This window comes from Schistocerca nitens, chromosome 5 (assembly GCF_023898315.1).
Source record: "Schistocerca nitens isolate TAMUIC-IGC-003100 chromosome 5, iqSchNite1.1, whole genome shotgun sequence".
In the NCBI taxonomy this organism is placed as follows: Eukaryota; Metazoa; Arthropoda; class Insecta; order Orthoptera; family Acrididae; genus Schistocerca; species Schistocerca nitens.
This window is the reverse complement of record NC_064618.1, coordinates 254,234,350-254,261,549: the sequence shown is the minus strand read 5'-3', so window position 1 is coordinate 254,261,549 and position 27,200 is coordinate 254,234,350. Positions and strand designations below refer to the sequence as shown.

The 27,200-nt window shown below is 39.7% G+C and overlaps 1 protein-coding gene across 1 annotated transcript in view; it reads right to left on the bottom strand.

The window, feature by feature from the left end:
* The window catches only part of LOC126259287 (clavesin-1-like), a 58,180-nt gene that overhangs the window by 13,103 nt on the left and 17,877 nt on the right, over positions 1 to 27,200 (bottom strand). Inside the window, exon 4 of the mRNA XM_049955936.1 lies at positions 8,809 to 9,058. Within this exon, the coding sequence (XP_049811893.1) occupies positions 8,809 to 9,058 (250 nt within the window). The remainder of the gene's footprint in view (positions 1 to 8,808; positions 9,059 to 27,200) is intronic.

Below are 27,200 nucleotides of genomic sequence, written 5' to 3'. Positions count from 1 at the left end.
GCACAAATTCATTTACTTAAGAACTTGTTTAATAAGTATAAAAAGTTGTTATTACGTAAAGGGATGTATCGAGGATGGATCGCGATGCTACTACAGTTTCAAGATAAAATTAAGTTTACTGCGATAAAGTTAAGAGCTTACAACACTATAACACAACTACGTGAGAGATGGACAACTGAGAATATGAAGGTAGATGAGATGGCTAGTGGCACACAGCAAGAATGAGATAGAAGAGAGGACAGGGGCACTAATGGGAACCAATCGCTATGCTCAAAAGTACGAGATTCCCCAAAACAAGACAATAGATAAAGTAATTATAGATTGGAGAAAAGTGGGAGCGGAACTCAACATCGATAGGAGCAGTACAGAGCAGGTATAGCCGAAGCAATGATTTACCCAGCTATAGGGACTTAGTAGTCCGAAGAATATTTACTGTCATTTGCGCTAGGATGCGTATATAATGAGGATTGGTAAAGGAAAGAAAGCTGAAGGGGGAGTATAATTAAACCGAATATTTTTATGAGAAATAAATTCGGAAGCCCGTAGCAAAAAAACACAGTACAGCAAATTACTTTCAACTTAAGGTGACACTAACTTTTTATACTGTGATATTAAATATAAACCCGCAACGAAAGAGAGACAAAAGAATCGTTTACGTTAAAGTTTTTTGTTGGGGAACTGTTTTGATTGTCACCTACAAAAACTGAAACTGTCTAGTAAATATTTTATTTATTGCAGGCACATGTCATGTTTCACAGTGAAACTCCACGCCACACCTCCGCAGCACAGCTCTGGAGTAACCAATTTCGGCCACTCTCTTTGTCGCCTCTAAAGGCGTGCTGCGGTACTGTGAAGAGGGAATTGCACTGTTTACTCGGGCTGCAGGCGTGTAACTAGAAAAAAATACGAAATCAGTTACGTAACTTTATTTTCATAAAGTGATAATGAAAACTGTATGATTATCCCATGTATGTACACCACTTTATGTGCGAACCGTTTCGGCGTCATAAGCTCCCGTTTCACCAGTGGTATAAAGTGGTTTAACATTAGGTTGGCTGTAAGTAGGGTGGCACTGTAGGAATCTTATAATATACTCGTTGCAGCGGTGCCATTGTGACATCTCACATTTTTCCCACCTTTCATTGCGGATAGGAATTACATTCGTCAAGTTTTTAATAAAATTTCAAATAATTATTCGGCGATTACCATCCGCTTGAGATAATGTTAGCCAGAGATAAGAGAGTGTGCATGTCGTTGCCTACCTTCTTATGTTCTCGTTTCTGATGAGTAAGCCCAAAAATTATGACTGATATGCCTGATTAGTCTTGAGTTATCTCTCTCGATTAACAATGATCGTGTGGATAAAAAGAGTACTGATCCGCCATTAGCAAAAGCAGACTCAAATAAACGGAAGATTCTATTGTGATAATTTATTTTCAAGAACGTTTCCAATTACCATAACTGATTATATAGACCACGAGAAATGAGAAATCTTAGATACCATTTACTCAATCATATTGTGCTAGTCAAGTTGAGCGAAAAATAAAAAAGGAATGCCGAAAATGTTATTAGATGATTCTTCAGTTTCTCGAGAGGTTTTTGTTGTTCGAGCAGTCCACGAGTTTACTGCCAATCCGCAGTGTCCAAAGGACACAATATTTCGGCGATCAGACGTGTTGCCATTGTCAGGTCCACTGATAATTGAGATTCTGGGGGCTCGCGGCTGGCTTAATTCCCCTCCACTGCAAACCGTTCCCTCCGTGGTCCCGGCTGTGGTAACGTCGATGCAGTTGCTCGGTCTGCCCTGCTCGCCAGATTGTCTTCCAGATTATAGCCAGTGTTTGGTGCCAAGCATTGCTGACTATGACTGTACGTGTGGAAGATGGAGGGATTGTCTTTGACTTCTCCTTCTCCGCTTGTGCTGAATGGTGTTGAGGAGGTTGCAGTGGGTGCAATAGACGCTATGCTATTGCCTACTGTAGCCTTCATATCTGGCCATCAGGACCCACTGTAGTTTTCAGATACTGAAGCACACATACATAAAAAAGCGTCGCCAAAGTGACGCAATTAATGTCGGCTTACTCCATCATAAACCTGCCTGCAACTACCCATGCCGGCCGGTGTGGCCGAGCGGTTTTAGGCGCTACAATCTGGAACCGCGAGACCGCTACTGTCGCAGGTTCGAATCCTGCCTCGGGCATGGATGTGTGTGATGTCCTTAGGTTAGTTAGGTTTAAGTAGTTCTAAGTTCTAGGGGACTGATGACCTCAGCAGTTTAGTCCCATAGTGTTCAGAGCCATTTGAACCATTTTTGAACTACCCATGGACAATAATGATCCTCTTTGCTAAGACCTTCTCTCATTGGATGATTCCATGTGAGAACATCATGCCCGTCTCCTGTTGGATACAGAACAATCGTAGCACCCATGTAACATCGTTCCTCCCATCCATGGAGAGGAATCTGGCTATTACCATTCTTCCCCCAAAGCTACACTGTCAAACTCTGGCGCTACAAAGGCTATGTTCTAATATCTGAGACCAGCCCATGCAACACTGCGTGGTCTGATGATGTTGCAGATGGACCAATGATCATTGTCGTAGCTGTACTTGCTATAGCAACAACCAGTGTCTGTTAATTGCATGGGGGTTTGGATGGAGTCGCACTATTGGAGAGGTTCTTACGGAAGCTGCTGGTCTTCTTACTTCATTGAGTGTCCCTGATATTATGCTACCACTGCGGGAGTCGGCTTCGATATTGCCCACCTCCAAGAAGTGCGCTTTGACAAGGTTCCGGTTTTTTATGGATATCATGTCTATGTTACCCCATGCGCTGAAGGCGGTGGAGGGAAGGCGATATTCGTACTTTAAGTGATCGCGGTTGAAGATATTATTTATCTGCCATCGGACAAAGGTCTTCCGGTGACTTTTCATGGTTTTCGGGTCATCAATGTTTACGCTCCCTCTGGCTTGCGAAAGCGGCAGGCCGGTTGGGCTTTATTCGGAAGAAGTCGTGCCTTTTGTTGCTGACCGTTATGACCATTTTAATCTTAATAGAGACTTCCACTTTATGACAACCCAGAAGATTCAATTCCCATCATACGACATACAAGGAACTACAACTGCTGGTGCAGCAGAAGAATCTTGCTGGCACGTGGCAACGTGTGCATGTAGATCGAAGTGGATTTACCTACGTTACGAGTCATTCCTCGTGTCGGCTTGAGAGCGTGTACGTTTCATCCGGTCATTCAGCTGCGGCAATTGGCACTGAGTTGTGGTCCACGGCTTCCTCTGACCACATCGTAGTCATAATCACCGTCTCTCCAACGGCAGAGCGTGTGCCACAATCGAGGCACATAGAAATTTAATGCCAATCATTTCCATGATCCAGAGGGTAAGCAGTTAACAGAGATGGCGTGAGTCACCTCGATGAAGTCTGGTGCTTTGAAAAATGGCAGGGGGCTTTCGGAAGGGAGGGCGGCTCCAGTGCGGTCGACGAACACGCTGAAATGTTTGGTAATTGCCTTCACGCATGACATGCAGAGAACGGCGGCAGCTAACTATAAAGGCCTCCTTCAAGTGATCCGCACAGGCATGCACAATAATCTACTGAGAGCTTTGGACGTGGTACAAAGAGTTGATTTTGTCAATTCTCATCTGGCTTCTAGGAAAAAGCATTTGGCCTCATCTTACCAGTGATGAAGGCAATAGCGAACTGGTTGCAAGCAGGGTTCGGCTATTTCGTGAGCGTGGGTCTTACCGTTACAGTTCGATATGACACACTTTCTTATCCCCCTCTGGAAGGATGCCCTGGGGTTGTCAGAGTGGCTGCCCTACTCCTGCACGATGGCTAAGCTTTGAACACTCCATCACAATGGTTTGTAGGGAACTCTGAGTCAGAAACTTGCTCATCTTTGACGAGTGTTGCCCATTCCAACAGCACCTATTTCTCCTTCACTCTAGCACCTCAAGAACTTTTTCATGGAATAAAGTTATGTCCATACAGACTTCCCATGTACCAGGACTCCTATGGCATGTGACGTATATGGCCTAATGGTTCAAATGGCTCTGAGCACTATGGGACTCAACTGCTGTGGTTATCAGTCCCCTAGAACTTAGAACTACTTAAACCTAACTAAGGACATCACACACATCCATGCCCGAGGCAGGATTCGAACCTGCGACCGTAGCATATGGCCTAATGATTGGGGTCACTAACGGAACTTGGTGGGGCGCCGCCATTCAGAGATCGCACATCCCTTCGAGTGCTGATCCGTGCACCATGTTGTCGTCGACACGGAGGCTTGTCCAAACTGATATCTGGTTCTCAATGAGAGACATATTACGTGTCTCCAATTACATACCATTAACATGGCAGAATTTCTGCTTTCCCCTAGTGTCACACTTTTAACAGGGATGAACATTAACTGATGCAGAGGTGTGGGTGTGCAGAGGTAAGGAAAAATACTTACTTTTCTTCTTTATGTGGCTTCACACGCTGTGATGCCACTTTCGATTCTGTTCGAAGATGATACTTTTTCCGAAACACGAACACAAAAAAATGTCCAAATGTGTGTGAAATCTTATGGGACTTAACTGCTAAGGTCAACAGTCCCTAAGTTTACACACTACTTAACCTAAATTATCTCCTAAGGACAAACACACACACACCCATTATTGAAGGAGGACTCGAACCTCCGCCGGGACCAGCCGCACAGTCTACGGCTGCAGCGCCTCAGACCACTCGGCTAATACCGCGCGGCCCACGAACGCTAACACACTGAATTGGGTCTTTTCAAGTTTTCAGCAAGATCATCCTTGATTTTTTGGGTGTTTCTCAAACATTGTCATACCTCATCAGTTCACCATTCAAGGTATCACTAATATTATGGCAGTGTTTTTGGGTGGACTATTCCTGAATCTTCCCCATAGCTGCGGTGTGCCTGGTATGAGAAGGTGAAAATTTGATTGGTGTTCGTACTGGAACTTGACCTATTTGACCCATGTCTTAGGACTATGGAATGTTTATCGAGAAGATATGCCTAAGTTATCCCTGCTGGGGCTTGGGGATCAATGTGAATCTATCTGTCTCCAACCGAGCGAGGTGGTGCAGTGGCTGGCACACTCGACTCGCATTCGGGAGGATGACGGTTCAATCCCGCCTCCGGCCAGACTGATTTAGGTTTTACGTGAATTCCCTAAATCGCTCCAGGCAAATGCCGTGATGGTTCCTTTGAAAGGGCACGGCCGACTTCCTTCCCCTTCCTTCCCTAATCCGATGAGACCGATGACCTCGCTGTCTGGTATCCTCCCCCAGAAACAACCCCCCGCCACCCCCCCTATCTGTCTCCAGCTGGTATGCGGTCGCTGCTTTGTTTTGTTCCGCCAGGAGGGCGTCCTATATTAATTTTTGTTGTATGTTATTTTGATCATGTCCCCAGATCTTAAATGAAGCTTGTAAGAGATCCATCACTAAGGAATTTATTGCTAGCGCACTCGAGTAGATTAACTTCGATGGATTGCTCACGCAATGCCTGCGATATTTAAGCTACAATAGAATCCCAGACCAGAGAGCAGTGTCGCCAGCAGTAGTATTAGTAGCTCGCGGTCGGGCGCCTGTATCAGGTCGCTCGTAGAGAGTAGTTGTCGAGTTGTACAGCTCACACAGAGCACTTGCGAGCTGGAGTTCGGACAATGCAGTCCAGTAGTGTTTTGTAGCTCAAGAAGAGCAGTAGAGTTATGGAATTACCAACGTCGGTAGCTGGAAACGATGGCGTTGCCTAAACGATGTAGTATAAGTTAAACGAAAAAGATTATTGTTCTTTATTGCTGCGCGCATGTGTTAATTGCTACAACTGATTTTTGGACTATTGTTACATCAAAGTCACATGTAAATATTCTCAAAAATCTTTCAATAATAATCTTTCTTATAAAGGTAACTTTTGACAGTCATTCATCTGAATTTAAAGTTTTTACTAATTTCTCTTGTACATAGTCATGCCGATTATCGTAAAGAAAATCAGTTGTTTTTCATTCATAACAAAATCTAGTTGCCAGCATTGCACTGGGCTGTGCTAAAAAAATTTTTTATAGGAGCAGATATGTACATATCATCCGGCGACATCATTGAGGTAAAAATTTTCAGTTTATTCAGAATGATTTTTCAGGGCCATGAAGCAGCACTGCTGACGTCCATAGTTACCAGTTTAGATTCACAGTCAGTTAATTATTGAAAGGTTACATTAAGAGATTTCTTTTGAAAGGTTATATAAGAGTCACATGTTTATTGAGAGGTTAGTCACTTTTTTACTAGGAGGCTATGGAATTTATCTGTTGGGAGGTTACAAGCTACTGCATTTTCGTACCCTGATTTAAAAAAAAAAAAAAACCTGATTATGACAAGTGTTCGGGATAAGCGGCAAATCCGGGTTCGAGGCCCGGTCCAGCGCAGTTTTTCGTAGGTCGCCAATGAATTCGAGAATGGAAGTCACACCGAACAGTTTCTGTGAGCATAACTGTTGCTGCAGTTTTTACCATTAGTTCCTTACCTCCAAGTACCCAGTTCAGGAATCTTTACCACTGTCACATACACAATTTTTTACTTTATAATTTTTGAGACTCTTTGAGTGTATTGTGAATATAGTGAGATTTATTACGAACGAACGAAATTAGTTTCTGTTAGAAATGAATAGGTAGGCCGTGCAAACACGAAAACGAGTAAAATTTTTCCTCATTTTTTGTTAAAGTGAAACTAGGAAATTAATGCAGCAATTTGGAACTAACCTTTTTCGTTGGGCAGGTAGGCTGGTATGATACTCTCCAAATCAGGAGTCGAACTGTGCATGCTCAGCCCACCGTTAAATACCGCACAAAGCGATGCACACAGATGGCGGCACTCGCCAGGCGGTCTCCAGCACGGGATCAAATGGTATCGCTCATCACGAAAGAGGTGCACATAACAGGAACCGCATCATGTTTGCACCACAAGGCATTAAAATAGTCCGGTCCATTTGCCAAGAGTTGTGTAGGCCGCTATAGAATGCACTGAAAGCGGAATCTTCGTCCTGCTTTCGAGTGATGTCAGGCAAATAGCTCTCTTGTTCGCAGTCACAAGTGGCCGCAAGGCTTCATTCGGCCAGTTATTGATTCAGTTGCCAGCAGTTAGCAGTTTCAGTTATCAGCAAGCCACCACCAGCCGCCGCAAAATTTATCCAGTAATTGGCTTTGCTGGCACCAACAGTAGCCGGGACTGAACTACAATTATATTAAGTAACTATAGTTCACTGAGTTAGATATAGACCAGAGTTCAGAACTTTTAATTCATTTCCACGCTCTCTCGTCAACCTGAAGCTGAATATTTGTGCACATATTATTTTAATAAATGCCTTCAAAAGCGGTACTCTGCGACCCACCGATCCTATACCACATACTCGTCCATCCCTGCATAACTCTTGCATCCCACCTCTTGCCTCATGGTTCATATCCTTGTAATAGACTATATGTAAGACCTGTCCATTGCATTCTTCCACCAGCACCTGCTCCAGTGTGGTCACAGGCTTTACCTCTCCCATCAAAGGTAAGAGTACCTTTGAAATCAGTCATGTGATCTAGTATCTAAGCTGCAGCTACTGTGCAGCATTCTACATGGGCGTGAATACCAACAGACCGTCTGTCCACGTGAATGGCCTCTGACAATCTGTGGCCAAGGAGCAGCTGGACCACCCCATTGCTGAGCACGTTGTCCAAGACGACGTTCTTCATTTCAATAGCTGCTTCACAGCCTGTGCCATCTGGGTCTTTCCTCCAAAACAGCTTTGTTCCCGTAACCCTCCTCCCCTCAACCTTCGATAGTCATTGTTAGCCGGCCCCGGTGGCCGTGCGGTTCTAGGCGCTCCAGTCCGGAGCCGCGCTGCTGCTACGGTCGCAGGTTCGAATCCTGCCTCGGGCATGGGTGTGTGTGTGATGTTCTTAGGTTAGTTAGGTTTAAGTAGTTCTAAGTTCTAGGGGACTAATGACCACAGCAGTTGAGTCCCATAGTGCTCAGAGCCATTTGAACCATTTGAAGTCATTGTTATTATCAATCTACTGACTTAACTTTTCCCAACATTACACAGGCCTCTATTCCACCAATGCACTCAGTCGTTTTACTTCTCTCCTTTTGCGTTACGACCTTTCCCTCTCCCATCCACCCGCCATCTAACCACCAAATTGCATCTAGCTGCCCTGCCCTCTCTCCACCCCGTCCATGTATGCTCCCACAAGTAACACTTTACCATCCCCCATCCCAGTCTCCTCCGTCACCCATCACCCAGCTGCCTCTCTTATCATGCGCTGCTGCTCGCAGTCTGGTTTCAACTGCAAGAGGCTATGGTCATGTATGCATGAGTTCAGTTTGTGTGAGTGTATGTTTATGTTGTCTTAGTTTCTGACAGTCTTTTAGTTATGCCGATCTGCGACTCAGTATCTCCCCTGTATGGTGAGCAGCAACTATCTTTTCATAATATTGCTAATGATTCTTAATAGTTATTCATCCTGCTGCCGTCATACTTTTTATTGTAATAATATATTGCATAGTGATCAGACAGTTACAGGCTGCAGGCACGCCACCTCAATACAGAAACTGATTTCTGTGGCAAGAGATTGCTTCATGCTATTTTCATGTTGGGTGGCAAACTTATTTGGAGAACACATCAGTCCACTTTCTAAGCATGTTCGATTTCCAGTCTGGTAAATAGTTTTAATGGCGGAAAGTTCCGTATGTGCTATACTTTTAATCGGTTCCACCAGAATAGAATATTTTTTCTAAATTACCTTGTAGCAGACTTCGAGATTGCGGATGAGGTTGATATCCGTGCGCACGATGTGTCCACCATTCACGTTTTCCAAGTCGAAGACGATCACATCTCCAAGAGAGTAGTCTTCGAGCAACATAATTTCCAATGCGCAGGTCAGTGTCTTACCATACAGCGGCCAAATTATATTTGTCGGGTCTTCGTCCACTGCAGTCCAGACGTGCACGCGATAAGCGTCCTTTGTGAGTCGTGGCATCGTCATCATTTTTCTGTAGCAGACACAATACTCCTGTAGGTAAATGCTTATGACAAATAGGATAGTATATGCGGTTGACATAAAGTTACAATCTACGAAGTAGAGGAACAAACAATAACTCATGCATCCAGAATGAATCCTTCACCCTACCGTGGAGTGTGCACTCTTTGGAAATATCCTGGTTCGTTAAAACTATGACTCGCATCGGGATACAAATTCGGAACTTTGCTGGCGGCGCCCTCCTGAGGTATCTAGGTACTGTAATATTATTGGGATTTCCGTAGTATGAAAGCTGTGAATACCTTTGGAAAGACATTCACCTATCTGTATGTTAAATGATCAACTTATGAAATGAGACCTATTCTTTGAAAGACGTTTGTTTTATATAATTTACAAACTGTAAAGATGCGCATCTAGCGCGGACGCTAATACATCGATTGCGCAGTCAAAGAAACATATTAACAGAAGCTGAACTGACGTTCCGCTTCGATCTAAATAAAAGATGACAGTAAAAAAACTTTTGTAGATCTTCAGATTTTAATGTACTTCTGCTTGTAATGTGAAAACGTAAAAGAATGTCGACTTTAAGCTAAAAAAGTGAGCGGTCTTGTCAGCGTGCAGACATCATTATTAATTAATAACATTCAAGTAATTTATGTTCGAAACTGTAAATCGGTAAGTTATTGTTATCGGAGGTGTTGAACAGTGCAAGAATTGCCTTTAACGAAGGAGAAAAGTAATGACTGTAATTTGTGACAAAAACGTGAACATAGGAGCTAGTTTATAAAGTAGCTCTAATTGCTTGTGAGAATTATTAGAATATATTTAGTGTTTACCAGATTTCTTATTCTATTCTTTTCCTTTATACTTTTTTAACCTCCATGCCATATTATTTTTAGAAATGTCAAACACCCTTTACTGCAGCAGAAAATACTGCGGCATCCTGGTGGTGTACAGAAGGCCGCCCCTTGTCTTCTATACAACTCATAGCTGCCCCATTCATTAATGATTTCATTTGCAAATGCAATTTTTTTTACTGTTCATTGTTAAAGGTCCCTTAGGTAATTATAAAATTCATACTGATTGCGTAAAGAAATCCGGGTTGTTCCTTTCCAAATAATAAAAGTCTTCGCGTAATCAAAAACTAGCCTCCTTCTGACAACGATCAGGAGCCGACCAGAAGACGGACGTCTTCGACCGCTTTCGTGTCTCCTATGGCAAAGCTGTGACAAACTGGGAACACGACATTCTAGTATGAAACACAGATTTAAATTGAAAGAATTGAAATATATTTAACCTAATGAAAATAATAATATTTTTTTTTATCATACTAGATGTGGCGCCCGAACAGGCACCTGGTAAAAAATTTTTAATCTCTTCTGTTATTGTTTCATGACATCATCCGGTGGACATCGGGAAGCCGTAAAGGAAGTACTGAACGAAACCGAGGAAGTATTGAAAAAAATTCAAAAAATAACAGCAGTGCGCAAAACGATTGATGTAAGTACGGTTTTCATTACCCATAAAATCTCGCGTCTTGTATAAAAAAAAAAACTGATTTCCGGAATTTCTTGCCTTACTGCTTCATTTTATCCTATCGCTGTTATTTCCTTGCAGAGTTGCTTATTTACGTAGTTAGAATTCATTTCTAATCATCTCTCCACGCAAAGTTTATTTGTTAGCATTATTAGCATCTTCTTTGTTGCTACGGTTAAGAACACGAGATGGATGCCATAATAGCAGGATTAAGTGTCTAGTAGGTTTTTGTCACTTATTTTCAAAGTTAGGTGCCATCTTGTCTTCTACCCGGTATAGCTCTGCAATTGTCAGCTACCGCTGTGTGACGTTTGACTATCAGGAAGCGTCGAAGTGTGCGAATCTGAGTTGACGATCGGCGTGCTGCGAAAGATTTATTTGAGCAGTTACGTCACAAACTTGAAAATAAACATGGCAGATGACAAAGGAAAGCCGACAAACAGTGTGGATGACGGTGATGACACAGTTGTCAAGTCATACCCACTACGTTCGCGAACGGGAACAGGCAGACCCGATCCGCTAATGGAGAGAACGATAGACGATGATGGTGTGCGTGACGTATCGTCACAGCAAGCGGGAGAAAATTCGATGGTTGAAATGATGAGAATTTTTTTTCAAGAAAGAGAACAGGAGAAACGGGAAAGGGAAGCGTATAAATTACAAAAACAACGAGATAGACAAGAAAAGGAACAAAAAGAAAGGGAAAAGGAACAGGAGACAGAGCGAGAATGGTTTGATTTAAATACCACCATTGGTACAATGAAAAATCGCTTAGGTAATATAGATGCCAACTTAGAGGCAAGAATAAGGACAGTCACGGTGGAATATATCGCGGAATTAAGTACTAAATGAAAGGATAGAAGGTATTCTGCAGAAGGTAGATGCATGTGAGAGCACGGTAGGTAACGTGCACAAAGACATTAAGGTACAAATCGAAAGTTGCCAGGCAGTTACAACGGAAGTTTCAAAGAATTCCGCTGAGGTCGGAGCTAAAGTAAACAAGCTTGCAGACAATGTCATCACTCTGCAAGGCCAGGTCAATGACCTGACACAGGCGCTATCCGAAAAGAGGGTGAATGATGCTGCAGCAAACGTACGTTCCACGATAGGAAAAGAATTTGTAGAATGGGTCGAGACTAAGGAACAGTACATAGAAAACAAGGTTCAACACGACTTAAAAGAAGCCGTTAAGTCAGCCACAGTTGAAGTTTTAGCTGCTCCAGGTACATCAGGATCATACGATTCTCACTGAATTAGGAGAGATTCGTAGAGTTTTTCACCGAGATCTTCCCGAGTGGAAACGACACCTCACTGAGGAAATCGAGCAGTTGAAACAACAAGTCAATGATTTTCCTAATGATAATAGACGTGAGTATTCACACTTGCTTTCTTCAGAACATGAATACAATAATAATCCCGTGTCTCGTGTAAGATTCTCTCCACTTGTACATGGTCACGGCAGTAAGAATCCGTTAGTACGCAACCAGAGTGATCAACTAACTCTTGTCGAGCTCATGAAAGAAGAGAGCGTTCTCCAGCACCGCGTGTTCCAGCCTTTTCTGCCAGAGAAACGCAACATCCACCCAATGGTTTTTCTGAAGTCATTTAATGGTGTTTTTCCTGAGAGCTGAAATGACAAGCAACGTATGCGCTTTATAGTAGGTTACATTCAAGGAGAGGGTTCTGTCTGGGTAACAGAAGTAATTGACAGATGTAATAATGACGCTGACTTCGAAAAGCAATTTCTGAACAAATTCTGGAGTTCAGGCATACAACAACGCCTTAGAAAGGAAGTATATAATGCTGAACCGTTTAATACGAGAAGTGCTGGTCTCCGTAGGTACTTTGAGAAATACCTGCGAAAAATACAATATTGGTTGGCTCAAATGGCTCTGAGCACTATGGGACTCAACTGCTGAGGTCATTAGTCCCCTAGAACTTAGAACTAGTTAAACCTAACTAACCTAAGGACATCACAAACATCCATGCCCGAGGCAGGATTCGAACCTGCGACCGGAGCGGTCCTGCGGCTCCAGACTGCAGCGCCTTTAACCGCACGGCCACTTCGGCCGGCTACAATATTGGAACACGCCCATTTCCACGAAGGACGTAATTATGATCCTTAAGTCAAAGCTACCGGTATCAATCAGGGAGAAGTTAGTAAATGTCAGTGACGACGATACGGAGGCTTTTCTGTCAGTACTTGACAACCTTGACATGATTAAAGAAGACGTGCGTGCTAGTGCGTGGAGTAATTGTAATCTTGGCCTGCACACTACACAGCCGCACGGTGTAAGCGCAGACTCAGGTATGTCATACCAACCAAACAACAGTAAAGGACACGACGTTCCGTGTGATAATAACAACCACTATCGCCGTGACGGGAAGCAGAAACATAAATTCCAGGATCAAAACAGGTACCACCCCATATACCAGACAACACAACAGCAATACGGTAATTCACCAGTTAATTACAATGATCGCTATCACTACAATAGCGATCGCCAAGGCAATGATAATTTAAATGGAAAAGGACGTTAGATTAACACCAACAGTCAACAGCAGTATGGTAACCAGCCTGGATTCCAGCACTGTTCTCAAGTGAGAAATGCTCCAGATCCTTCCAAGCAATACAAACAACGGTATGCTTCAAACTTTAGGAATAGTCCTCCACCTTTTACTAACAATCAAGTTCAGAATCATGAACCTCAAACTTGTCGTATCTATTATGCCCGAGCAAACCCGCCAACATACACCATCTCGACTGAAATTCCGGCAAATAGCTCGCAACTTAGGTGGAATAAGGAAGCAAACTTCGTACCGAGCGTACCGCCCGGTACTTCAAAAGTAATTGTGAGCGAAATTCAATCTAATGAACATGCGAAAAACTAAAAGCACACTTCGCAGGTTTCACATCTTCAGAACTAATCTCCAGCCAAAAGGAAAGCAATGAATCGACTGATCCTATCCCCAAGATACAAGGTCCAGAAGTCAACCTATATAATAAGTTAAGACAAGCCCTGATCTCTCTCACAAATCATGCCAATTTAAAAATAAAAAAAAGCATTTTACAAGCATGTCAATAAAGTTCTGTAGTATCGCCTGAACGAGCGTGTTCTTCTGAGAACACACTTCAAACCATCACTCATCTTACGTAAAAATCATAAGTGGCAACACCTATACGAAGGACCGTTTGTTATAGTCAGGAAGCCAAATATTGGTTGCTACGTGTTGGCAGATCCAGTTAGTGGACGAATAAAAGGACTTTACCACGAGGTAGACCTAAAGAAGTACCATGAAAATCATTAAAAAAATCATTTATTATGTTAAGCTGCAACTTGAAACAAGAGTGTGATCTGTTTAGAAAGTGCCGGCCGGAGTGGCCGAGCGGTTAAAGGCGCTACAGTCTGGAACCGCACGACCGCTACGGTCGCAGGTTCGAATCCCGCCTCGGGCATGGATGTGTGTGATGTCCTTAGGTTAGTTAGTTTTAAGTAGTTCTAAGTTCTAGGGGACTTATGACCACAGCAGTTGAGTCCCATAGTGCTCAGAGCCATTTGAACCATTTTTTTGTTTAGAAAGTATGTGAGTCAACAGCATGTACATGTATTCTGCAGGTGACGTAATCATTTGAGTGAGGTGAACACAAAGTAATGATGGAGCTTGAAAGATATGAAGTGATTGAAGAAGGTACTCTACGTATTTGGAAAATAAGATTTGCTTTAGTTTTAAGGTAGTTTTAAGTTTCTTGAGCAATAGAAGACTGCAGTTGTTGAATTGAGTAAGGGATGTGCCAAAGTGCCACCTGCTGCTTTAGTTTTAAGTTATGGCAAATCTCCTTTTTACCAAGTAGTAAAGGTTTTCTTTAAATCCCTCATTCGGACCAGAATGTCCGTATATGTGAAGTATTAACCTAAGTTAAGCTTTCAAAGGATTGATATTTGAAGTCGCTAGAACCATGTACGATGTAAAACTTGATACATTGTAATCTGTAGATTACACCGAGTATAAGCAGCAACATATAGTTAATGTACAAAGAAATGAATAATGGTACCCGCTACTGGAGAGCAACTTTAATTTATTTATTACTATGAGTCAATCAGTCAAGAAATATGCATTTATAATAATAATTAGGTCCTGTATTGGAGAAACTTAGAGAGACTATTCCTATGTCACGAGTATTATACAGAAACCTTCGATATTAAGATACCTAGTTGAGGACTGAGATAATCTGCTTATATTCTTCTGCTATGTCCGTATGCCGTGATTTTGAGATATATTTGAAGATGCTTTGGAAGCGGATTTGTGCTACATTTTAATACTGAAGTCAAGTTATGCCACGTGGATGACACTAAAAACGGTGGAGCCGAAGAATGAATTGGCTCAACTGATTATTTCACCTATTATCTATCTTCGTATCTTTCGTTTCCTTGCACTAACCTATTGTAGTTTTCTTCTTTAGCATTCTTACCTTTCTACCCTACCCGGTAGGGGAAGAAATTTTGAAATTGGTTCAAAAGACTTGACGTGTGTATATTGTGTGTATTGACGATCGTGGCTCGTTGGTTAATGCGTATCTGCAGTTACTTATCGAAACGTGATGTAAATGTGATTTGCTGTGAGCAAAAGCATCTTAGGAAATATGAATAATTTTCCCGATTTCTGTTAGATGAAGTTTTGAACGTGAACTGTTCGGCACGCCAAAGTGGGTATATTTTACTGATTATTGATGTAACCGAGGAAATGAAAAAAAAAGAAACAAAAAAAGGCTGTTATAGAACAATAAGAAAAGGAAAAGAATCAGATTTAAGATACATATAAAAGCTAACATGCTTCAGAAGCATCATTCAGAATAGCGAACACGTTTTTCGTTAGGTCTTGGACAGTAACAAAAAAAAAACTGTGTACGTTTTGTAAATGATCCTTTTATGATTAGTAATTTTAGCATTACCTGTGTTACTCTGTAGTATAAAGACACCTATATGGACAAATATGGACTGATGCGTATGACTCACTTAGTGGCAAAATGATGGACATGTATGTATACATATATTGGTGAGTGTAAAATCGTAATTTGACACATGTATGGACACGAAAAACTAGTTATCTCTTGTGTGAATCAAAACTGTAATAAACTTATGGACACGTGTGATGTTCCGCGTGTGAGGTAGCATTTCAAGTATTCTCACGTTGTAACGACGATACAGTGACTATCAGTCAAAGGATAGACAAGCTATTGTACTCACTGAAATAGGTGACAGTAGTCATTTTCATCGATGACTGTTCTTTGTCGCTGGTGCAGTCAATTTACCGTCCAGGTTGACCATGTCGCCTTGCCGGGCTGCTCCAGTACCCACGATTCAACAAAATGCACAAGTTTAAAAAAAAGAAGGGTTGGTAGCCACTGAACTATCTGCCTCGTGCAGGACGCGGACTGCCAAAGCTGTTAAACCGCCAGTTCGTTACCACGTGACTGTGAAGCACTGTGGCAACATTCAATGACTGCTCGCCGGCCCGTACTCAACAATAAGCATTCCTCTCCATAACGGGCGCGAGCGTGCTCCAGATTTGAGATGAAAATGGACATAAAAATAATAAAACGTTGATAAACTAAGCACGATTTTACTATATTTACGTTAAAAGGACACTAATGATGACTTTTCCTTAACTATGAAAATTGCTACGGCAATATTGCTAAATACATTGCTTAAGAAAGACCTGTACAAGACGAAATGTGTTTTGCCAATATTTGCTAACGAAAGAATATAAAACCTAGACACAAAATATGAATAATATATAATGTATATGTACATAGTCTATGTAGTAATTTCTATTGTCTTAAATTCTTACTCTATATTCCCTTAGATTAAAATGCTAATTAATGAGCAAGTCGTAATACAGATTTTTTTTCTGTATTTTCATTTGCTGTAACATGAACTGGAATGAGATTAAGACAGCCACCAAACTGACTCATTCGTCATTGAACAAGTCATCGACTTCCCTGTTTCCCGACATGGCCCGATGGATCGTCGAGTCAAGAAATATCACTTCCCCCTTCACATAGTGAAATTCCCAGTGTTTTCCACCAGAATGTGAAAAGGTGATCCCCAGTTTTAGTGCAGTGAAAAATGAAAGGTGATGAAAGAATTCCCCTGTCAAAATCACCCGAGTTCATGAGAAATACTCCCAGCTACAAAGTGAAGAGTGACGTCGCTACGAGAAGGACTGATAAAAGTTTTATGTTCTGTTCAAAATTGGCGGAAATGCACCAATACTTCAAACGAATTCCTGTAATCGGATTTCTTTTCTTCTTGTCAATATTTATGTATATGTGTATGTGTATGGGTATTTGATTTGTATTTGTATCTATGTTAGTATTTCAATGTTTCTATTGATTGAATGAGAGTAATTCTTGAGAACACGCAAGAAGGAACCTATGGTAAATCCTTGAACACTTATGATGGCATCATGCCACAACCAAGTTTGTTAATGATCAAGCAACTGTGAGTAGCTTTGACGACTTAGTGTGAAACGTATATACTTCTATATGCCTTATGTTATATTTGTTTTGCTCCCTACAAGAAGAGATCCTTAAATACTTCATTCACTAAGTACGTGAATCCAATAATATTACTACTGCGCGTGAGTTGTAACGATCTTCTTTATAGACCAAGATAAGTTTAACCAGATAAATGCTCAGCCTGTTGAGAATGGTCTTTCTGATCATGGTGCACAGCTAGTTACAATATATGACATAGCTCCATTCAGCAATACTAAACAGTCCTCCAAAGTAGTACGTTCAGTCAACGATTTAACAATTGCAAATTTCAGGGAAAGCCTACAGCAGTTAGACTGGGATGAGGTGTACCATGAACCTGATGCCAATTTAAAATATAATTTATTTCATGACATTTTTGTAAATGCATTTGAAAACTGCTTCCCCAAGAAAATAGTTAAATATACTCGTTAGAAACCTTGTAACAAACCATGGCTTACTAAGGGGATAAAAATATCTTGTAACTGGAAAAGGGAAATGTATCTGACAGCAAGAAAGAGTAGTGACCCAGAAACTATCAAACATTATAAAAACTACTGTGTTATATTAAGAAAAGTTATTAAAAAATCCAGGAGTATGTGTATCATGTCTGAAATCAGCAACTCTGATAATAAAATTAAAACAATTTGGAATATTATTAAACGATAAACAGGTCAACCAAGGGCAGAGGAAGATAGTATTACCATCAAATTGAATGAAAACTTTACGAACAAAAAGTCAGAAGTTGAAAATATTTTTAATAATCATTTTCTAAATGTTGTGGATATAGTACGATCCAGGTCTTCATTAAAAGATGCTAGGCTGTTAATGGAAGAGGCCATACCTATGCAATTTGATACAATTGAAATCTCACCCACTTCTCCCTCTGAAATTAGGAAAATAATAAACTTGCTTAAAAGCAAAAACTCACATGGAATTGATGGCATTTCCAGCAAAATACTAAAAGCTTGTTCTCAACAGATAAGTAAGATTCTCAGCCACCTGTGTAATAGCTCTCAGGAACAGGGCATTTTCCCTGATAGACTGAAATATGCTATTGTTATACCTTTGCATAAAAAGGGGGATAGATCTGATGTCAACAATTACCGTCCAATCTCCCTTCTAACAGCTTTATCCAAAATTTTTGAGAAAGTAATGTATTCAAGAGTAGCTTCACATATCTGTAAAAATGAAGTACTAACAAAATGTCAGTTTGGTTTCCAGAAAGGTTTTTCAACAGAAAATGCCAAATATGCTTTCACAAGTCAAATTTTGAACGATATGAATAACCGAACACCACCCATTGGGATTTTTGTGATCTCTCAAAGGCTTTTGATTGTGTAAATCATGAAATTCTGCTAGACAAGCTCAAGTATTGTGGCATGAGTGGGACAGTGCACAAATGGTTTAATTCGTACCTAACTGGAAGAGTGCAGAAAATTGAAATAAGTAGTTTTCATAACATGCAAAGATCAGCACATTCCTCAAACTGGGGAACTATCAAGAATGGGGTTCCACAAGGGTCAGTCTTGGGTCCTTTGTTGTTCTTATTATATATTAATGACTTGCCATTCTATATTCATGAAGAGGCAAAGTTAGTTCTCTTTGCTGATGATACAAGTATAGTAATCACACCTGACAAACAAGAGTTAACTGATGAAATTGTCAATACTGTCTTTCAGAAAATTACTAAGTGGTTCCTTGTAAACGGACTCTCACTGAATTTTGATAAGACACAGTACATACAGTTCCGTACAGTGAATGGTATGACGCCATTAATAAATATAGACCTTAATCAGAAGCATATAGCTAAGGTAGAATATTCCAAATTTTTAGGTGTGTCCATTGATGAGAGATTAAATTGGAAGAAACACATTGATGATTTGCTGAAACGCTTGAGTTCAGCTACTTATGCAATAAGGGTCATTGCAAATTTTGGTGATAAACATCTTAGTAAATTAGCTTACTACGCCTATTTTCACTCATTGCTTTCATATGGCATCATATTTTGGGGTAATTCATCACTGAGGAATAAAGTATTTATTGCACAAAAGCGTGTAATCAGAATAATAGCTGGAGTCCACCCGAGATCATCCTGCAGACATTTATTTAAGGATCTAGGGATATTCACAGTAGCTTGTCAGTATATATACTCTCTTATGAAATTTGTTATTAACAACCAAACCCAATTCAAAAGTAATAGCAGTGTGCATAACTACAATACTAGGAGAAAGGATGATCTTCACTATTCAAGATTAAATCTAACTTTGGCACAGAAAGGGGTGAATTATACTGGCACTAAAGTCTTTGGTCACTTACCAAATAGTATCAAAAGTCTGACAGATAACCAACAAGTATTTAAGAAGAAATTAAAAGAATTTCTGAATGACAACTCCTTCTACTCCATAGAGGAATTTTTAGATATAAATTAAGAAAAAAAATATTAAAAATAAACAAATAAATAAAAATAAAAATAAAAAAATAAAGAAAAACAAAAAACACAATAAAATAAAGTTGTTATATTAACTTAAGTATGTTGTTAAATTAACCTAATTATGTCATGTAGTGGAAAATTCGACTCGTTCCACATCATTACGAAATATCGTATTCATGATCCATGGAACTTGTATTAATCTAATCTAATTACGTCTCACACGGGAAGCGATGTAATATTATTGGGATTTCCGTAGTATGAAAGCTGTGAGTACCTTTGGAAAGACATTCACCTATCTGTATGTTAAATGATCAACTTATGAAATGAGACCTATTCTTTGAAAGACATTTGTTTTATATAATTTACGAACTGTAAAGATGCGCATCTAGCGCGGACGCTAATACATCAATTGCGCAGTCAAAGAAACATTTTAACAGAAGCTGAACTGAAGTTCTGCTTCGATCTAAATAAAAGATGACAGTAAAAAAAACTTTTGTAGATCTTCAGATTTTAATGTACTTCTGCTTGTAATGTGAAAACGTAAAAGAAGGTCGACTTTAAGCTAAAAAAGTGAGCGGTCTTGCCAGCGTGCAGACAACATTATTAATTAATAACATTCAAGTAATTTATGTTCGAAATTGTAAATCGGCAAGTTATTGTTATCGGAGGTGTTGAACAGTGCAAGAATTGTCTTTAACGAAGGAGAAAAGTAATGACTGTAATTTGTGACAAAAACGTGAACGTAGGAGCTAGTACAGGACAGGCTGAAATCTGATTGCACCATAGAGTTAGAAAATTACTTATGTAAGTTATGCTGTTTATAAAGTAGCTCTAATTGCTTCTGAGAATTATTAGAATATATTTAGTGTTTACCAGATTTCTTATTCTATTCTTTTCCTTTATACTTTTTTAACCTCCATGCCATATTATTTTTAGAAATGTCAAACACCCTTTACTGCAGCAGAAAATACTGCGGCATCCTGGTGGTGTACAGAAGGCCGCCCCTTGTCTTCTATACAACTCATAGCTGCCCCATTCATTAATGATTTCATTTGCAAATGCAATTTTTTTTACTGTTCATTGTTAAAGGTCCCTCAGGTAATTATAAAATTCATACTGATTGCGTAAAGAAATCCGGGTTGTTCTTTTCCAAATAATAAAAGTCTTTGCGTAATCAAAAACTAGCCTCCTTCTGACAACGATCAGGAGCCGACCAGAAGACGGACGTCTTCGACCGCTTTCGTGTCTCCTATGGCAAAGCTGTGCCAAACTGAGAACACGACATTCTAGTATGAAACACAGATTTAAATTGAAAGAATTGAAATATATTTAACCTAATAAAAACAATAATAATTTTTTTTATCATACTAGAGTACCAATGACAACCCTCCCTCAGTCTGCGAGTCTAGGAATTCCTTCTGAAGTACCAGACCCGCAAGGTATGCAAGAGAGCTTCTTTGACTCAGTAAGTGTAAAATATCCGTGAGTAGAATTCATTGTTGTACCACATAATACTTTAACAAGCCGTGGAATAGAACTTTAATAAATTTTCTGATTCCATTTTGAAATGGTGGCATGCACTTTATGTGAACTGCAGTCAGCACTCGTTTTCTGAAACTGCAAAAATTACTCGTCAGCAGCAGCCTTCATTCCAAATGTGAAAAAATGCTCCAAAGAACTAACGTTCCACTGCAACTGAAAATATTCAAAATTTAGATAATCTTGTCAGTAAAGTATTTGATGTCTACGTGTTACAGTATCACTCTACAACAAGGCCTTATTATTAAGTTAAATCAAACTAAGAGGAAATATTATCAAATACCAGTTACAAGTTAAAAAAAATTTCAAATATAGGCTTTTGGGAAATAATGAAAGTTTCCATTTTAAAACAGGGGAAGTTCTTGAAACATTACAGAAACTCAGTTAACGTGCGAACATCACGTATTCACGTATTTTATCGAAAAAAGGCATTTACTCTCAACGTTCAAATTGGTGCATGTCTGAAGAACTATGGCTTAAGCGTTCACACGTTACGTAATTATTTACAAAGTATGCGAAGAATCTTTCTCCTTGTAAAACTCATTAACTGAAGAATTTACACTAACTTCAAAACAGCTTCCATATACTATACAACACTTAAATATACAGAACAAGTAACATTTATAAACGCTGGCCAAAACACAACCTGAAGTCTCACAACAACAAAAACAGTAGAAAATGACAAACTCCTTATCGAACGGTCCTGCATGCGATTCCAACATTTGTCACTAAAAAGACGCACTGTCCAGAAATTATCATGTCTTGATAGACACACTATTCTCCAGATACAACACTTCACCCCATTTGTCCGTAGCAATGCAACGTGGTAAAACTTCAAAAATATTGTCGCAGGAAAAGGAGCCACTAAGCACAACTAATTGGAAGCAAATGTAATTCCTCCACTAAAGAAGCTTCTCAGTCACTCCTCTGACCAATTTCTCAGTATTATTCGTCAGTTAGGCACCATCACAAGATTGAAACAACAGAAGAGACAGAGAAGACCAAACACACAGTGGTGCATTTTCTCACAGTTTCGATTAGAGAGCGACAGAATGTTACGGAGATGCTCATCAAACTCCATTGGCAGACGCTGCGAGGGATGCGTTGTACATAAAATTGATCTTGCGATGGCGTACATTCCACAAAGAGTCGAGTAACAAATTACCTCCTCCCAAAACCGCCACTCGAAGTGAAACAACAAGAAAATCAGATGTAATAGAGCTCATATGGAGGTTTCAGTCAGATTACATCTTGTTCAGGCAGAGATCCCGAAATAAGATATTGGAATGTAAAGCTTACCCTGGAGCAGACACAAACTCAGATCAGAATTTAGTAGTGGTGAAGAGCAGACTTAAGTTTAAAGAGACTACTCAGGTAGAATCAATGCGCAAGTAATGTAACACGGAGATACTAAGGAATGAAGAGACAAACTTCAAGTTCTCTAATGCTAGAGATACTGCGATAATGAATAGCTCAGTGCTCAGTACAGTTGTAGTGGACAAAAGGGCATTCATAAAGTTGGAAAGAAAACCACAGGAACAGGGAAAGTAACTGTGAGCAAACAACGGATGATAGATCGAACACTTCCGCTGATCGATGAAAGAAGGAAGTAAAAAAATTCGGGTATACAGAAATACAAGTCACTCAGGAATGAAATCAGTATGAAATGCACAGAAGGTAAGGCGAAACGGCTGCATGAAAGAAGTGAAGAAATAGAAAAAGAAATGACTGTCGGAAATACAGATTCAGTATACGGCAAAGTCAAAACGAACTACGGTGAAATTAAAGGCAAGATTTTTAACATTAAGAGTGCAAAGGGAATTCCACTGCTAAATTACGAGAAGAGAGGGGATAGATGGAAAGGGCACACTGAAGGCCTTCATGAGGAGGAAGACTTGCTGATGAAGTGATAGAAAAAGAAATGGGGGTCAACACTGAAGAAATAGAGGATCCACTATTAGAATCAGAATTTAAAGGTGCTTTGGAAAGATTTAGATCACATAAGGCAGACGGAATGGATAACATTCCATCGGAATTTCTAAAATCATTGGGGTGAAGTGGCAACAAAATGACTATTCACGTTGGGGTGTCGTATGTTTGTGAGTCCGATGATATATCCCTGACTTTACCAAAACCATCATCCATACACTTCCGAGGATTGCAAGTGCTGACAAACGCTAGAATTATCGCACAATCAGCTTAAAAGCTCATGCATCCAAGGTAGTGACAAGAATAATTTACAGAAGAATGGAAAAGAAAATTCAGGGTGTTTTGGAAGACGATCAGCTTGGCTTTAGCAAAACGTGAACGCACCAGAGAGTCAGTTCTGTCATTGTAATTGATAATGGAAGGCAGACTAAAGAAAGACACGTTCATAGGATTTGTCGACCCAGAAAAAACGTTCGACAATGTGAAATGGAGCAAGACGTCGTAAATTCTCAGAAAAATCGGGGTAAGCTGTATGGAGAGACGGGAAATATACAATATGTACAAGGGGGAACAATAAGATTTTAAAATCAAGAACGATGTGCTTCGATATAAAATGATGTAAGACAGTCTTTCGCCCATATTGTTCAAGCTATACATAGAAGAAGCAAACAAAAAATAAGAGGTTCAAGAATTAGGTCAAAATTCTGGGTGAAAGGGTATCAGTGATAAGATTTGCTGTTGAAACTGCCACCGTCAATAAAAGAGAAGAAGAATTACAGGATCTGTTGAATGGAGTGAACAGTTTAATGAGTACAGAATATGGATTGAGCATATAATCAAGAAAGAGTAAAGTGATGCGAAATAGTGGAAATGTAACATCGAGAAACGTAATATCAGAATTGGTGTTCACGAAGTAGAGGAAGTTAAGGAATTCTCCAACGTAGGCAGTAAAACAACACATGACGAACGGAGCAATGATACCATAAAAAAACAGTCTAACAGTGGAAAATAGGCCATTCCTGACCAGGGAAAGACTACTGGTACTAAATTTAGGTCTTAAGTTGAGGAAGAATTTCTGAGGATGTACGTTTGGAGGAAAAACATCGTGTGGTAGTGAAACATTGACTGTGGGAAAACTAGAACAGAAGAAAATCAAAGCGTTTGAGGACTGCTGCTACAGTAGAATATTGAAAATTAGGTGGACTGATAAAGTAAGGATTATGGTGTTTCTCTGCTGAATTGGCGAGGAAAGGGATGTATGGAAATCACTGACAAGAAGAAGGGACAATATGATAGCACATCGTCAGGGAATAATTTCCATCAAACTAGAGGGAGCTGCAAAGGGTAAAAACTGAGGAGGGAAACAGAAATTGTGATACATCCAGGAAATAATTGATGATGTAGGTTGCAAGTCCCACTCGGAGATAAGTTTGTCAACAGAGAGAAATTTGTGGTGGGACGTCTCAAACCGATGGTAAATTTTGGCTATGTTACATTGTCTGAAATATAGCTCAACCTTATTATTATCATTCAACATCACGTAAGGCTTAACGTTAATTGTATAGAGGGTAACATGTACTACTGCAGCATTTCAAGTAAGTGAAGATCCACCATGGAAGATATGAAGAAGCTGATGATGTAAGATATTCTCCAATTCTCTATCTGTTACACCTTTGAAGAAATGAGGAAGTTCAGAGTCAAACAGCACAGTATTGCCACGATTTTGTTTTGTAGTGGACATTTTGGAAATGATCGATAAAACACATGAGAAATGCGTCCTACATCATTTTGAATCTTGATTTTAGAGTTCGAAGAACCTGACTTAGAATGAATTGTATTAGATCTTCTCCCGCTGTTTCGTCCGACTAGATTATAACATATTTTGCATGGGACATTGGATTCGATTTTTCGAATCATAGGTGAGTAGATGATATATGGAAGAACTTAAAGCGAGAATAACGTTAACAACATTGAAAGTTTTTTCATCTGATTAAGTGCTTTGCCAGTACTTCATTTCGCACAGGGGAGAAAACAGAGACGTAGGGAAAAAAACATGGGTGTCTAGTTCTCTTCAAAAACTATATGAGCTTGTCTTGCGCGAGTACGAGGACATTGGAAAAACTTGTATTTGGAGAGAGCAGTATCCATATTCTGCTCTTAGCGTCTCATTACACATAAAGTGGAGTGTACAATTCGGCATTTTTCTGATACTGGTCTAATGCCAAAGTATTTCTTCAGTAAACTAGGCGACGGTAACAATTTGAGGGTAACGCTGACTATCATACAGGAAAGTACTTGATGGTAAAAAAAATTACGACTGGTGAATCATCTTTTGGAAAATAAACTGTCATTTGATGGAACAAAAATTAAAAAAACCGTGTCATCTGAGCACAAATACAATAGGAAAGTTGCTACACAGAACGACATTATTTTAGCGTAACATATGAATTTAAATCGTGAGTAGAATACAACACATGCAACAGAAAAATGAAACTGAAAGAGATTTTTCAATATGTATTAGGGTACACTATTAAGTGATCCCTACTTTTCAGTTTGATAACGAGAGTTCACTATCTATTTTCGACCACACACCACGCATTTGGTTTACACAGAAAAAATGTAGCTGAGGGTGCAGTGAGCTTATATGTCTTTTGGTTCTGTGAGTTGATGCTAGCGGATCCATAGTTGTCATACGGTTTTACACAACAATGTCGAGATAGGCACTGAAATGAGGTACGAAGAGGGCGCTGTCACTTTGTGGGTTGTCACCAATGTTTAGGAATAAAAGTACAAACAACGGAAGTGCTGGTCATGTTGTTAACATATTTAGTGGCAACAAAACTGTTGAAATCTAGATCACAGGAATAAAGTCTTCTGCGTTGAAATAATGATACGACCGCACATTTTAAAGGTGCGTTTCACTAAACGAGTTTTTAAAAAGGGATACCATTTCAAGCAGCCTAACAAAACTATCAAACGCTGTGAGATCGAAACAGTCATTAAAAGAACTGTCGAATTTTAAAGCAGAACGACTGATAAAATTATAACTGATTTTTCAAAGACATAATAAATAAATTTGCATAACCAGTTACACTGCTATGAGTATTATTTTATATTTTAACTACAGCCCTATTTCAGTTATACAACCATCATCACGTTATCTGTAATAAATCTTGGTAAATTTGTTGTTTAACGTGTGAGTTACGAACAATGAGATTTTACATTAGTTTTCAAGTCCTGACTTCCATGCAACATCGTTGCTTCTGCTGTCTATTTGTTACTGACTATATTTTACGGCCGGCCGAGGTGGCCGAGCGGTTGTAGGCGCTACAGTGTGGAACCGCGCGACCGCTGTGGTCGCAGGTTAGATTCCTACCTCGGGCATGGATGTGTGTGTTGTCCTTAGGTTAGTTAGGTTTAAGTAGTTCTAAGCTATAGGAGACTGATTATCTCAGAAGTTAAGTCCCATAGTGCTCAGAGCCATTTGAACCATATATTTTACGTTAGTGTAACAGAAATAATCATTTTAGTAGTTTGGTCTGACTCTTCGTTTATTAGAGGTCAGAAATAAAACTCAGTCTGTAGTTGACGTTTAGTGACGGCAGTTGTGACATATTTCAACATCATACTGAAGTTTATTTCTGACTACTATTGAACGAAAAGTCAGGACAAACTGCAAAACTAATCATCGTTGTTACATTAACTCAAAATATAATCAGTAACAAACAGATAGCAACAGGAACAACGATACTGCAGGGAAGTGAGGACTTGAAACGTATGTAAAACCATATTATTCATAATTCACATGTAATACAAGAAATGTACCACACATTTATACAATGTTCAATTACAGCTATCCTGATGATGGCTGTGTAGCTGAAATGGGACCATAGTTCAAATAAAAAGTAATACAACAGCGTATCTAGTTATACGAATTTATATGTCCTTGAAAGACATTCACTATGCAGTAGTCCCAGAGGATCCAAAAATGATTTTCCATTTGATCGTACACGCAAATATTTAAATACTGTTTTAGTAACATAAAAGATTCTACTGTTTTTCCAAAAAATTTAATATTTTCATTTCACGAAGAAGTGACAAGATAACATATGCCTATACATGGTTAGACAAGAGTGCAAACATTGATACATGTGCCCTTCACAATCATATATCCATTACAAT